The sequence below is a fragment of the Chelonia mydas genome, chromosome 6 (assembly GCF_015237465.2).
Source record: "Chelonia mydas isolate rCheMyd1 chromosome 6, rCheMyd1.pri.v2, whole genome shotgun sequence".
NCBI classification, from domain to species: domain Eukaryota; kingdom Metazoa; phylum Chordata; order Testudines; family Cheloniidae; genus Chelonia; species Chelonia mydas.
In genome coordinates, this window is record NC_051246.2 from 36367087 (window position 1) to 36379900 (window position 12814).

Below are 12814 nucleotides of genomic sequence, written 5' to 3' on the forward strand. Positions count from 1 at the left end.
CACTAGTACATAGTGGTAATCATTATTTTTGTTAGGTTGATGCAGCTGCAGCCAAAAAGCCACAGAACAGACGTGGTCACTTTCTATTTATTGATTACAATATTATTTTTATGAATGCCTACACAATACAGAGTTACAAGAGTCATCCAGAAATGAAGAGCAACTAAGCAAAAAAAACTTCTCTCTTATGCAGTATCACAACTAAAGAAATCAGCATTAATGAATATCCACAAAAGACGAGCATGCAAAGATAAATCAACCCAGCTCAACCCATTCTTATTAAGGACATAAGAATATTTAAACAGAAAAGATGTAAGAGCAGTATAAAATTTCTATCGCAACCAAGTGTATTATAGACAGATTGTTCCTTCTAGGCAGACCTCCTGACGATCTGCATCAATCTCAGAGAGTACATAGGAAAAGCTGTCAAGTGGATCACAGGCCAAAAATTTACAAAACAAATCAATAATTAACATATACAACATCCTCATTTATATAATCACCAAACCAATAACACATGTCACACAGAAAAATGTTTCACTGGAAATAAAGCTCCACAGTTTTAAATCAACTGAACTAGCCCTTAGCCACAAGAGCAGTAGACCTCTGAGCACCTAATGGGTCAATGAGTCCATGTTTCACTTGTATAACTTGAATTGTGTGTTTAGACAGCCTATCCAAGAGGCTAAATGTCGTTGGGGACCTTCGCCTGTTCGTATTTTACCTTTTGAAAGTTTCTGATGGTGTTTCAACCAACTTCTGAACATTTTTATTCTTCATTTACTCAGAATGGACACTTTAAAAGTATTGGTATAACACAGCTCTCACTCCCTCTTAGTTTTCATATGCTATTACATTAGCCACTTTCACTGTATTGGTATTATTCCAATCACTAAGTTATCTCAACACGCAAGATTTACAACTCCCAGCCCATTTTTCAAAAGTAAGGTGCTTCAATAGTTCCTGCTCCTGCGTGTGAATATACAATTCAGCCTTTAGTCATGTAAAATGGGAACATACTGGTATCAGCATCCAGAAGCACATTTTAAATTTAGGCTCACCAGTGTCTTTGGAATTCTCTTAGTTGCATTGTCCACAATTCTGGTTTGTGAAGAGACTGATCCCACAGAATTTCCTGGAACTGGTAGAAATTACTACAATGATCTAGACTGATTTTTCATTCTGGATTAATGTGGACATAAAGCTTCTTCCATATTTTAAAAAATGGCCTTAGAGATCTAAATCATTCTGCATGACCTTCCATTGCAATAAAGAATAGTGAATAGGCGGATAATAAACTAACTGGCCAATTCCTGATCCAGGACTGTTTCCATTTTCTAGGCCTCATTTTTTGTTAAGCAGCAGCAGATAAAAATTGCCAGAAGTGTGTAGTCGTTATTACAAGGACAGTAAGGAAATGTAGCCACGGGCTTTCCCCCCAATCTTCATTATGTTCCTTTTCCAGACTGAATATATGTCTCAGTATGTCTGTCACACAGGGCAAAACCCATCCCCTTAATATTGCTAACTACAGCAGTTGCTTGGAAAATGCATTGGAGAATGAGACACATTGCATGGTTATAATTGTGGAAAAGCAGCATCACTTCCCCCTAACCTCAGCCGTGCAGAACACAATGTCATCCACAGCCTCAGAAACAACTCTGACATCATAATCAAAAAGGCTGACAAAGGAGGTGCTGTCGTCATCATGAATAGGTCGGAATAAGAACAAGAGGCTGCTACGCAGCTCTCCAACACCACTTTCTACAAGCCATTACTCTCTGATCCCACTGAGGGTTACCAAAAGAAACTACACCATTTGCTCAAGAAACTCCTTGAAAAAGCACAAGAACAAATCCGCACAGACACACCCCTGGATCCCTGACCTGGGGTACTCTATCTGCTACCCAAGATCCATAAACCTGGAAATCCTGGAAGCCACATCATCTCAGGCATTGGCACCCTGACAGCAGGATTGTCTGGCTATGTAGGCTCCCTCCTCAGGCCCTACGCTACCAGCACTCCCAGCTATCTTCGAGACACCACTGACTTCCTGAGGAAACTACAGTCCATCGGGGATCTTCCTGAAAACACCATCCTGGCCCACTATGGAGGTAGAAGCCCTCTACACCAACATTCCACACAAAGATGGACTACAAGCCATCAGGAACACTATCCCCGATAACGTCACGGCAAATCTGGTGGCTGAACTTTGTGACTTTGTCCTCACCCATAATTATTTCACATTTGGGGACAATGTATACCTTCAAGTCAGCGGCACTGCTATGGGTACCCGCATGGCCCCACAGTATGCCAACATTTTTATGGCTGATTTAGAACAACGCTTCCTCAGCTCTCGTCCCCTAACGCCCCTACTCTGTTTGTGCTACATTGATGACATCTTCATCATCTGGACCCATAGAAAAGAAGCCCTTGAGGAATTCCACCATGATTTCAACAATTTCCATCCCACCATCAACCTCAGCTTGGACCAGTCCACACAAGAGATCTACTTCCTGGACACTACGGTGCTAATAAACGATGGTCACATAAACATCACCTTATACCGGAAACCTACTGACCGCTATTCCTACCTACATGCCTCCATCTTTCATCCAGACCACACCACACGATCCATTGTCTACAGCCAAGCTCTATGATACAACTGCATTTGCTCCAACCCCTCAGACAGAGACAAACACCTACAAGATCTCTATCAAGCATTCTTACAACTACAGTACTCACCTGCTGAAGTGAAGAAACAGATTGACAGAGCCAGAGGAGTACCCAGAAGTCACCTACTACAGGACAGGCCCAACAAAGAAAATAACAGAATGCCAATAGCCATCACCTTCAGCCCCCAACTAAAACCTCTCCAACGCATCATCAAGGATCTACAACCTATCCTGAAGGATGACCCATCACTCTCACAGATCTTGGGAGACAGGCCAGTCCTTGTTTACAGACAGCCCCCCAACCTGAAGCAAATACTCACCAGCAACCACACACCACACAACAGAACCACTAACCCAGGAACCTATCCTTGCAACAAAGCCCGTTGCCAACTGTGTCCACATATCTATTCAGGGGACACCATCATAGGGCCTAATCACATCAGCCACACTACCAGAGGCTTGTTCACCTGCACATCTACCATTGTGGTATATGCCATCATGTGCCAGCAATGCCCCTCTGCCATGTACATTGGCCAAACTGGACAGTCTCTACGTAAAAGAATAAATGGACACAAATCAGACGTCAAGAATTATAACATTCAAAAACCAGTAGAAGAACACTTCAATCTCTTTGGTCACTCGATGACAGACCTAAAAGTGGCAATTCTTCAACAAAAAAACTTCAAAAACAGACTCCAACGAGAGACAGCTGAATTGGAATTAATTTGCAAACTGGATACAATTAACTTAGGCTTGAATAGAGACTGGGAGTGGATGGGTCATTACTCAAAGTAAAACTATTTCCCCATGTTTATTCCCCACCCCACCTCCCTCTGTTCCTCAGACGTTCTTGTCAACTGCTGGAAATGGCCCACTTTGACTACTACTACAAAAGATTCCTCCCCCCCGCTCTCCTGCTGGTAATAGCTCACCTTAAGCGATCACTTTTGTTACAGTGTGTATGGTAACACCCATTGTTTCATGTTCTCTATGTATATAAATCTCCACACTGTATTTTCCACTGCATGCATCTGATGTAGTGAGCTGTAGCTCACAAAAGCTTATGCTCAAATAAATTTGTTAGTCTCTAAGGTGCCACAAGTACTCCTTTTCTTTTTGCGAATACAGACTAACACGGCTGCTACTCTGAAACCTGTCACATTGCATGGTTATGTTCAGTGCAGCAATTCGCATGGAAGTCCCCCCTCTAAAGAGCTGAAATGGCCTTGTTTAACACACTGCTCATCTGTGCTGACTGGAATGCTCTAATCCTTCTCTAACTAGAGCATCTAAAAATGTACAAACAGGCACTCAAGATTACTTACTATTGATGCCTGCTTATATGTAAGCAGTTCATCTGCACGTCACTCTCCATTTTGAGTACATATTTGTATTTTTGTTTCTCTCATTTTGAGCTACATCTAGAAAATTAGTATCTGTTTCACTAAGAAGCAACACATAGGCAAGTGCTTTTGAGCATCTTCTTTTAAATCCTGTCACTTGTTCTACATGGATAAATGTTGCCAGGTTTAACAAATTACCTTGATGTCAGGGAATCAGGCCATGCCTACACATTAAGCACTAATGTATTCAGCTCTGGTCCTTAGCATTGCACCATGACTCCCAACTGCAAGGACTTACCTACACACATTTTCTCTAAATAAGTGATACTGATTAATGAAATCCTGGTGCTTCTTATACTTAAATACTATACTTAGTTTCTCCTTTAATGTGTGTGTGTTTGTGTGTTTTATTTCCCCCTCATCCCTTACCTATGGCAGCCACGTTGGCTCTTTATAGGTAGCGTCAAGGCACAAACCTGTACTGTAACCCACAGTACCAATTTCCACCCACCACTTCTATCTTCCTTCAAAGTCCAAACAGTTTATTCAATCCCATGCTAATACTGAATAACTGCATAACTGGGATGAAAAACATGGGCACGCAGCGTTGTGACTGCAGTTTTAGAGGACAAGCTGAAACTCTCTTCAGAGTTTGCCCTGAAGTTATTTATTTTTTTGTACTGTGGTAGCACCTAGAGTCCCTAGTCAAGATCAAGGCTGCATTGTGCCAGGCTCTGTATAGACACAGAGCGAGAATCCTTGGGGAGAAAGGAAATATTCCAGTTTTACACATGGGAGGGCTGATGTACAAAGACCCAACGCACAAAGGCCCTGATTCAAAGCACTCTAACAAACTGAAGCACACACTTGAGTCCCAATTGATTTAACCACTCAGGATGTCTCAGGTTGGGCATCCAAAATCACTAGTTACATTTGGAGACTGTGGCCTAAGTGACTGCCTAAGGTCACAGGAAGTCTATAGCAGAGCTGAGAACTGCACGCAGCTCTCCTGAGTCCCAGTCCAGGGCCTTAGCCACAGACCTTCCTCCCTCTCAAACACATCTGGTGCTATGAATGGCTTGTTAGCTCCATCTCTGTAACTCCTGATTGCACTGTTAAACAGATACGAGTCTGGGCAAGTTTGTGTTTTTAAAGCTGAACAATTATAAAACAGGTTTGATTTTTAAAAGTTCTATTTAGGATAAGTAGACTTACTTTGTAAGTTCAAGATCTGAAAGAAGCTGCTTTAAATGTCTGGAGAGTAACTTCTTTTCCATGGACAGTCGAACCCAGGCCCTCGCCTTGCCAACGTCTGTTTTGATCTCACCAATATTCTGGATATGCCTAAAAAGGAAAACAAAGATAATCAGATGTTGATTAATAATATCTCCACATCATCCTTTCAGATTTTTCACATCAAGCAGGGCTGGGGAAGGAATTTTGCCTTACAATATTTCATATCTTGACAACTGCTGGAAAAAAGAGAGGGCCATAAATTAATATAATTCACTATCTAAGTCCTCTGGTTAAAGAGGAATGCAAGACAGAAAAGGAAGTATCTGTACTGCAGTGGCCTATTTTCAGGATTCTAGACCATCCCATTACCTCACAATGATTTAAGGCTCACTCTTGTCCTTACAGACTCAGACTTTAAGGTCAGAAGAACCATAGAATATCAGGGTTGGAATGGACCTCAGGAGGTCATCTAGTTCAACCCCTGCTCAAAGCAAGACCAATCCCCAATTTTTGGCCCAGATCCCTAAATGGCCCCCTCAGGGACTGAACTCACAACCCTGGGTTTAGCAGGCCAATGCTCAAACCACTGAGCTATCCCTCCCCCCTCTTGATCATCTAGTCTGACCTCCTGCACGCCACTCCAGTAATAGACGCATAACCTCTGGCTGAGTTACTGCCATTCTCAAATCATGGTTTCAAGACTTCAGAAAGAATTCACCATAGTTTAAACCTGCAAGTGACCCATGCCTCACCTACAGAGCCTGGCACAATGCAGTCTTGATCCTGACTGGGGACTCTAGGTGCTACCACAACACAAAAAAATAAATAACTTCAGGGCAAACTCTGAAGAGAGTTTCAGCTTGTCCTCTAAAACTGCAGTCACAATGCTTTGTGCCCATATTTTACATACATATTACAGGTAAGATCACGTTCCTTGAATAAATTCAGTTTACTTCCCCCTCTCCAAAATTTTAAGGTTAACCTGGAAAAACTCCAAGGAAAGGAAAACCTTTAAAAAAATGAATAAATTAAAAGTTTTGTTTTGTTTAAAAAGAAAAAAAAATAGTATGAGCTGCAGTCAGACAAATAGCATTTCACAGAATCATCCAATCCATGCAGCTTTATTAAAGAGCATCTTCTGATTGCTGGTCAATCCAGGTTTCAAACTTTTTTTTTTCTTTAAACAGTCCAAAGGGAAGTATAAATATCTATATTAAAAATGTAAAACCTTATTATTTGCTTAAATACACAACTCCTGTCACTAGATTTATTAATTGCAAAATCATCTTCCATATTTTATAGACCCTGTTCCAAAGTATTTAGTCCATTTCAGTTGTTCAATAAGCCTTATGCATTAGCATTGCACGCTGATAAATTTAAACTAAAAATATTCAAGTATGAATCAGGTGCAAGTGCAGTGGAGACTTTGAACTAATCATGATTAAGAGAAGAAATTATGGGAATCTGCATTACATCATGCTTTTCAACTGAAGAGATCAAACAAATAACTCCTAGAACTCTGTGGTAGGGATCATACCAATTTTACAGAGAGGGATACACAGACACAGAGAAGCTAAGTTATCTGCCAACACCACAGAGGAAATCGATAGCAGAGCTACCAGGCCTCAGAATTAATCCATCTTCAAGTCTGAAAAGGTGTTTGTTACTAGAAAATGGCAAGTACAAAAAAGATGTATTTTCAGTTTTGAGTTTCATATTTTTGTGGCACTGGCTTTCACACTCTAAGTACATGCAATGGCCAATGCTCAGCCAAAACACTCTAAGATTCAGAGGTTGTTGAGGTTCATCGGGAAATAGGGAGGAGTTCAGAACTGCCCAACCAGTTCCGTAGTGATTGGGTAGATATGACCCTGTCCCCCGATCTCAGAGATAAGATACCATGGAGACAGCTCAGAAGACAGACAAGGAAGGAGATTTTTTAAAAAAAGTGTCCGGCTATAGTTATAAGCCAATGAGTATTACAGTGGAGATACTGTAGGCGTACGGTTCCCTCAGTGTGAAGCAAGTTTTCACTCAGGCCACTGAAAGGGTTTCACTATAATCTTTGGTAAATAACTTAGCAATTTCTTCCAGCTGAAGCACATTGCTTTTCCAGTTGAGCAAGCATCTCTTCCAGTTAAAACACATCAACTGCACAACCAGGAACTACAGCCAAGCAAGTCTGAGCCTTGATATACCAAAGTTGGCCTTTATAATCCACAGTTCTTCATATCATGAAATTATCTTAGTCTTTCCAAGGATTATTGATGAAAGTCCTTTCATCCCCTTTTCCTTCGTAACAGACTTTATGGAGGACAATAAGAGAGGGTGATTTTCATTATTTACATTAATTGAGCTTATTTTGTGGCAGAGCTCAGGTTCACCCAGAATGAAGATAGTGACCATACAAAACTCACATGAGCCATTCAGAATTATACTTTCTTCCAATGTTATTGAAGTAAACCTTTTACACTAGTTACTTACATAGGAATGAACACACAGATCTCTAGGATTTCTTTTACTGCTCCACACTAACCTCATATCCTGAATGAGAGAGATCCTCAGGGGCGACATGGCTGGGCTGGCATCCGACTTCCTCCTTTCTGAATCGAGAAGTACTCCTAAAGCGAGCAGAATATTTTTTTAATCAATGGAAAAATAAATCAAAGATTTAAAAGTAGTATTTAAACAAACTTTGTGCCAGTAACACAACGGAAGTATTTAATAACATCTTGAGAGAAATGGTTTTCCCTCGAATCCAGAAATGGTACCTGGCCGCATACTTTTCTGTTGTCAGTAACACATGGTTTTGTGAAACATTATGGCACAAATCAGTGCTGACTATGGCAGTATATTAAATCCATGGAAAAACATTGACTGTCTGTATACCGAGATGTTCAGGCAACTCATAATATGCTCAGCACTAGGACATATTAATAAGCTTTGACATATCCAGGATTGGCGTGAGACCAAAGAGTGGGATCTAAACAGACTATTTATCACTGAAGTATTATTTTCTAAAACGAGTTCTTCACTTCCTTCCCAAATGAGCTAAAACAAGTTGGCATTATTGACATTGGAGAATTCGGGGTTAAATGATATGCATACAATATATCCAATGCATCACAGTCTTAAAACACAGAAATGGGTAATACAAGAACCCAAAATCTGCAATTTAAATGCTAAACAAACAATGCCACCTCTATATCATACTTCAAACACTATACTGTGAGCAATCACCTGCTCTCAGTCTCAAGCTGGAGAGCACAGGATCAGCAGTTACTTTCGAACCCAGGTCTCTGCATGTTACACCAATGCGTGTAGGGCATTCACTGCTCTGCCTGAATGACCATGCACGGACGGGTTACTAAGGGTCAAATTCTCTGCTGGCATACCGACTGAATTTGGGCAAAGAATTTGGCCCTAAAAGCTGTCTGTGCCTCAGTTTCTCCTTCGGTAAAATGGGAACTGAAGAGCTTTACCCACATTTGTAATGCACTGACTTAAGTGCATTATTGTACTTTCTCTTTTTTTTCAAAAGATACCTGTTTGCTGAGAGCAAATTTTACACTAAATGGAGGGTATTTATACTGCATAAGGGAACTTATATTGTAGAGCAGTGGTCCTCAAACTATTGTACTGGTGACCCCTTTCACATAGCAAGCCTCTGAGTGCAACCCCCCCTTATAAATTAAAAACACTTGTTTATAAACTTAACACCATTATAAATGCTGGAGCCAAAGCAGGGTTTAAGGGTGGAGGCTGACAGCTCGCGCCCCCCCATGTAATACCCTTGTGACCCCCTGAGGGGTCCCGACCCCCAGTTTGAGAACCCCCATTGTAGAGGAAGAAATACTTAGTTCCCCACTCTATTAATATGAAAGAAATTATAAGGTTCCAATGTGTTCCTACCTATAAGTATAGTTAATTATATTTAACTACATATTAGGTACCACCAGTAAAAGTTATTCATACAGCATATTACTGAAACCCTATTTACGTTGTGTTTGGATTTTAAAACAGGATGGATAATTTCATACTCAGTAATGCATCTACGCATGTTTAAGATGGGGTAAAGAAAAATCATGCTTCACAGCAGAGGATGACTATTTCATGGGTTAGAAAGGGATCTTCCACCTTATGTACATCACTGCATGATTGGCTAGGTGTATCAAACAGATTTATTTTTGGCCTGTCTCCGAAACATCATGTATTGGTAGGACACCAAGCACCAGTTAACAGGATACCAGTCTTGAACAAGAAATCCTACATAAAACAACTGGAAAACAAGTCTACCCCATGTAAATACTGCAGTCAATAAATCAGTCTCAACAGTTATATGAAAATGACATCATCATAGTAAATCTCATCCTCTAAAACCTGGAGCAGTGGAGAATTATAGTATTCTGCTTGATGTGCATAATTTGGAATCGGTTTGAAGAGACTAAAACCTAGTAATTTGGACATTTTGACCATTTTTAGAGGAGTTCAACTAGTACTTTTGAAAACCCTTCTGTAATATAAGCCAACGTTACCTGAGGTACTGAAGCTACCTGATGTGGGCTTTCTCTGCCTATTTTCTTGGTAATGTAATAAGTGAGACCACAAAGCAGATTTTCCCTAAAATTAAAAAAAAATTGATTGGTAACGTTGTATTTAACAATGCAAATAAATGAATGTCTGTTGAGTTTAATAAAAACTGAAAATTAAAAAACACTAAAAGTAACATTTACAACAACAGTTTGTTCTAAAAATGTTTTGTTTTCCCTATCGATATCATTGATAAAAAAGAAAAAAACAAGAAACCAAAGAGGTGGGAGGAGGTAAAAAGCTGGAAAAAGGACAGTAGAACAAAAGGAGAAGTGTAAATGATTTGTAAAAGTAACTGTCCTGCATATCCGCTCTTGGTGTTTTTTTAAAGAAAGAAACTAGCTGGACCTACAGATTCCGGTAACTAACCAAATCAGCTGAGCATCACTTCTCATTGTTTATCAAGATGTGACCAAAACATTTATTTAAATACATACTACAAAGTGATGTGTACTACAAAGTGATGTCTCATGACCCTGTAACCTGAGTTTGTAGCTGTCTCACCCACCGAATGGGGAAGAGATGCACAATCGGATAGGGCAGACTCTTTGGCTATGTCTACACTTAAAACACTACAGTAGCACAGCTGCAGTTGCACTGCCATAGCTATTCAGTGTAGACACTCACTACGGCAACGGGAGAACCCCTTCCGTCACTGTAGTTAACCAACCACCCCAAAAAACAATAGCTAGGTCAAAGGAAGAATTTTTCCATCAACCTAGTGCTGTCTACACCAGGGGCTAGGTTGGCATAGATACGTCTCGCAGGGGTGTAAATTTTTCACATCCCTGAGAGATGTAGTTATACCAGTGGAACTTTTCAGTCTACCCCAGCCCTGAGTCTACAACAGTCTACCCAAGCTGATGGTGGAGTTTGAAAGCTACTTTTTCAGGTCCTCCAAAGATTTTTCCAAGTTCCTCTAGCAAAGAGAGCGAAGGGCCTCATTATAAACGTAAAAACAAACAAACAAAACAAAACAAAACCACCCCCCACATGCAGGAAAATAAAGAATTTCAAATAAAGCTTGAAGCTGTTTTTATAGATAGTAAAGAAATTTTAAAGGACAACATTCAGAATGCAGTATTTAGGACACTGTAAGCCAAAGGTAAAATATATACTTTTAGTCAATATGCTGGCTTCCTAAAAAGGGTCAGAAAACCTTAAAAGGTGAGGTGGTGAGATTTATCACAGACTCATCACAAACAAAGGGATTCTCAGGTTCACCCTAAAGCTATTTGTGAATGACAAATCAAGTGCTACTGAAGTCACAGAAGGCACCAATAACCAAATAGGGACTATCCAGTACATTGATTGGATGCACTTCCTCAGTAAATGATTTGTAAGTAACAGATTCCTTTCGGAAGCTAACAGTTAATTGGGAATCCCAGGAAAGGATTGGGAATCATATGTTTCTGCTAAATGAGTAGATGAGAAAGGTTTTTGCATATTTATAAGGATATTATTGTTGTTCAAAAAGAGAAGCTATTTGTACAGCAAAAGGGCTGTCAAATCTTGGCTTTATTGGGGGTTACCTATTTGCACCTGCAGTGAGTAGGCATCACTGATGTCATTTAAAACATCTAAACAGCTGATTGTCAGGGTGCAAATAATTGAGGGGTGAATTCTGCAGGTGCAAAAAGAAAAGTTGACTTTAAAAATCTAGCCCAACTTGTTCAGTTCTGCAAGTAATGTGGACAGGGAGAATTAGCGTCTCCGATATACAGACCTACAAGGGATTTATTCCAAGGTATTATTCCCACACAAATTATGGTGGAAGGTTTCTAAAATATAAAGCAGTAAATATGTCTCAGTTATGACAGTGTAAGGAAATCTGCTTTCAAAAATGCGTTTCCTGCGAACATAACAAAAAGTCGTCCGTCCCCGCCGTCCCGCCCCCAAGAAGTCCGTTTTCTCATTAGTGTATCTGGAAGGTCCATTGTGGAAACTGAAATGTACAATGGGCCTTGCAAAAGGACAGGTATGAAAATCATTCAGGGAGATGGTCACAGCAAAATACTATTTCTGGGGGGAAACAAATGCACACTCAGATACATTCTGGCAACTCAGTACAGCAACTGCCGAGGATAGCATATGCTCCCAGTGCTGGAACACCTCTGAAGAAGACAAATAAGCAAAGGCCTCTACAGAATATGGAAACAGCAATACCAGTGAGTACTGAGAAGAAATCATACTGTACACATCTGCCTGTTTCTTTCACCAGCACGTTACTATTTGGAGAGTTAGAGGAGAGTAATGATGATGCAAGTTACAAGTATAAAGAGGAGAAGGAGACAGCACAAGGGAAGGCGGGGAAAAAACCAAGGTCTTCATATACGTTTAGGCTGGACCAGACTGACAAGGTCACTAGATCCTACATTGCATGATCATACTGGATCAGTTGAGGCAGGAGGTGGGCTTTGGTCAGTTGATGGGTGTAGAGTTTAACAACACATGAAAGAACCAGTTGGTAGCTATGTGGAACAAAACAGATCGATCAGCAGGGAAACAGGCAAAAGCATGGGGTGGGAGAGGGAAGCCATCTTCATTACTATGGTCTGCTGAGAAGGAATTGGCTCATTATTGGACGAATCAATTTATAAATACACTTTCACAATTTTAATAGAGGCCAGAATACATGTCGGATTAGTAGTGCTTTTTACTTTGGATCACAGCGTTAGATGCACTGCACTTCCTTCATCAGACCTCTAATTATTCTACCACAACAGACCGTTCAGCACTGTTTGCCAACATCTGCAATCAATCCAAAGCATTAACCTTATGTGGGGTTGGCCGCCTGGTTGTCTGAAAGGCCCAAATCTGAGTTGAAGCAGAGTATACTGATGCTCTGTCTTCTAGGATGAAAGTAGTACAGCTTCTATCCTAAGTAGTATACAAGAGGGAAGGGGAGAGTCAGACGATATACCTTCACATAGAGAAACTACTGTTATAGTCTGAATGAGAGCAGATTTA

General features: G+C 40.4%; 1 protein-coding gene across 6 annotated transcripts in view; it reads right to left on the bottom strand.

The window, feature by feature from the left end:
- DENND5A (DENN domain containing 5A) overlaps positions 1-12814 on the bottom strand; it is a 110167-nt gene that overhangs the window by 15746 nt on the left and 81607 nt on the right. For 3 of the 6 annotated variants that reach the window (XM_037899781.2, XM_043549917.1, XM_037899782.1), the window contains 4 exons: positions 12620-12724; positions 9790-9874; positions 7791-7875; positions 5234-5362 (listed from right to left, as the gene is read on the bottom strand). In XM_037899781.2, coding sequence (XP_037755709.1) covers positions 5234-5362; positions 7791-7875; positions 9790-9874; positions 12620-12724 — 404 coding nt within the window. The remainder of the gene's footprint in view (positions 1-5233; positions 5363-7790; positions 7876-9789; positions 9875-12619; positions 12725-12814) is intronic. The other 3 variants (XM_037899783.2, XM_043549919.1, XM_043549918.1) reach the window with 1 other exon arrangement.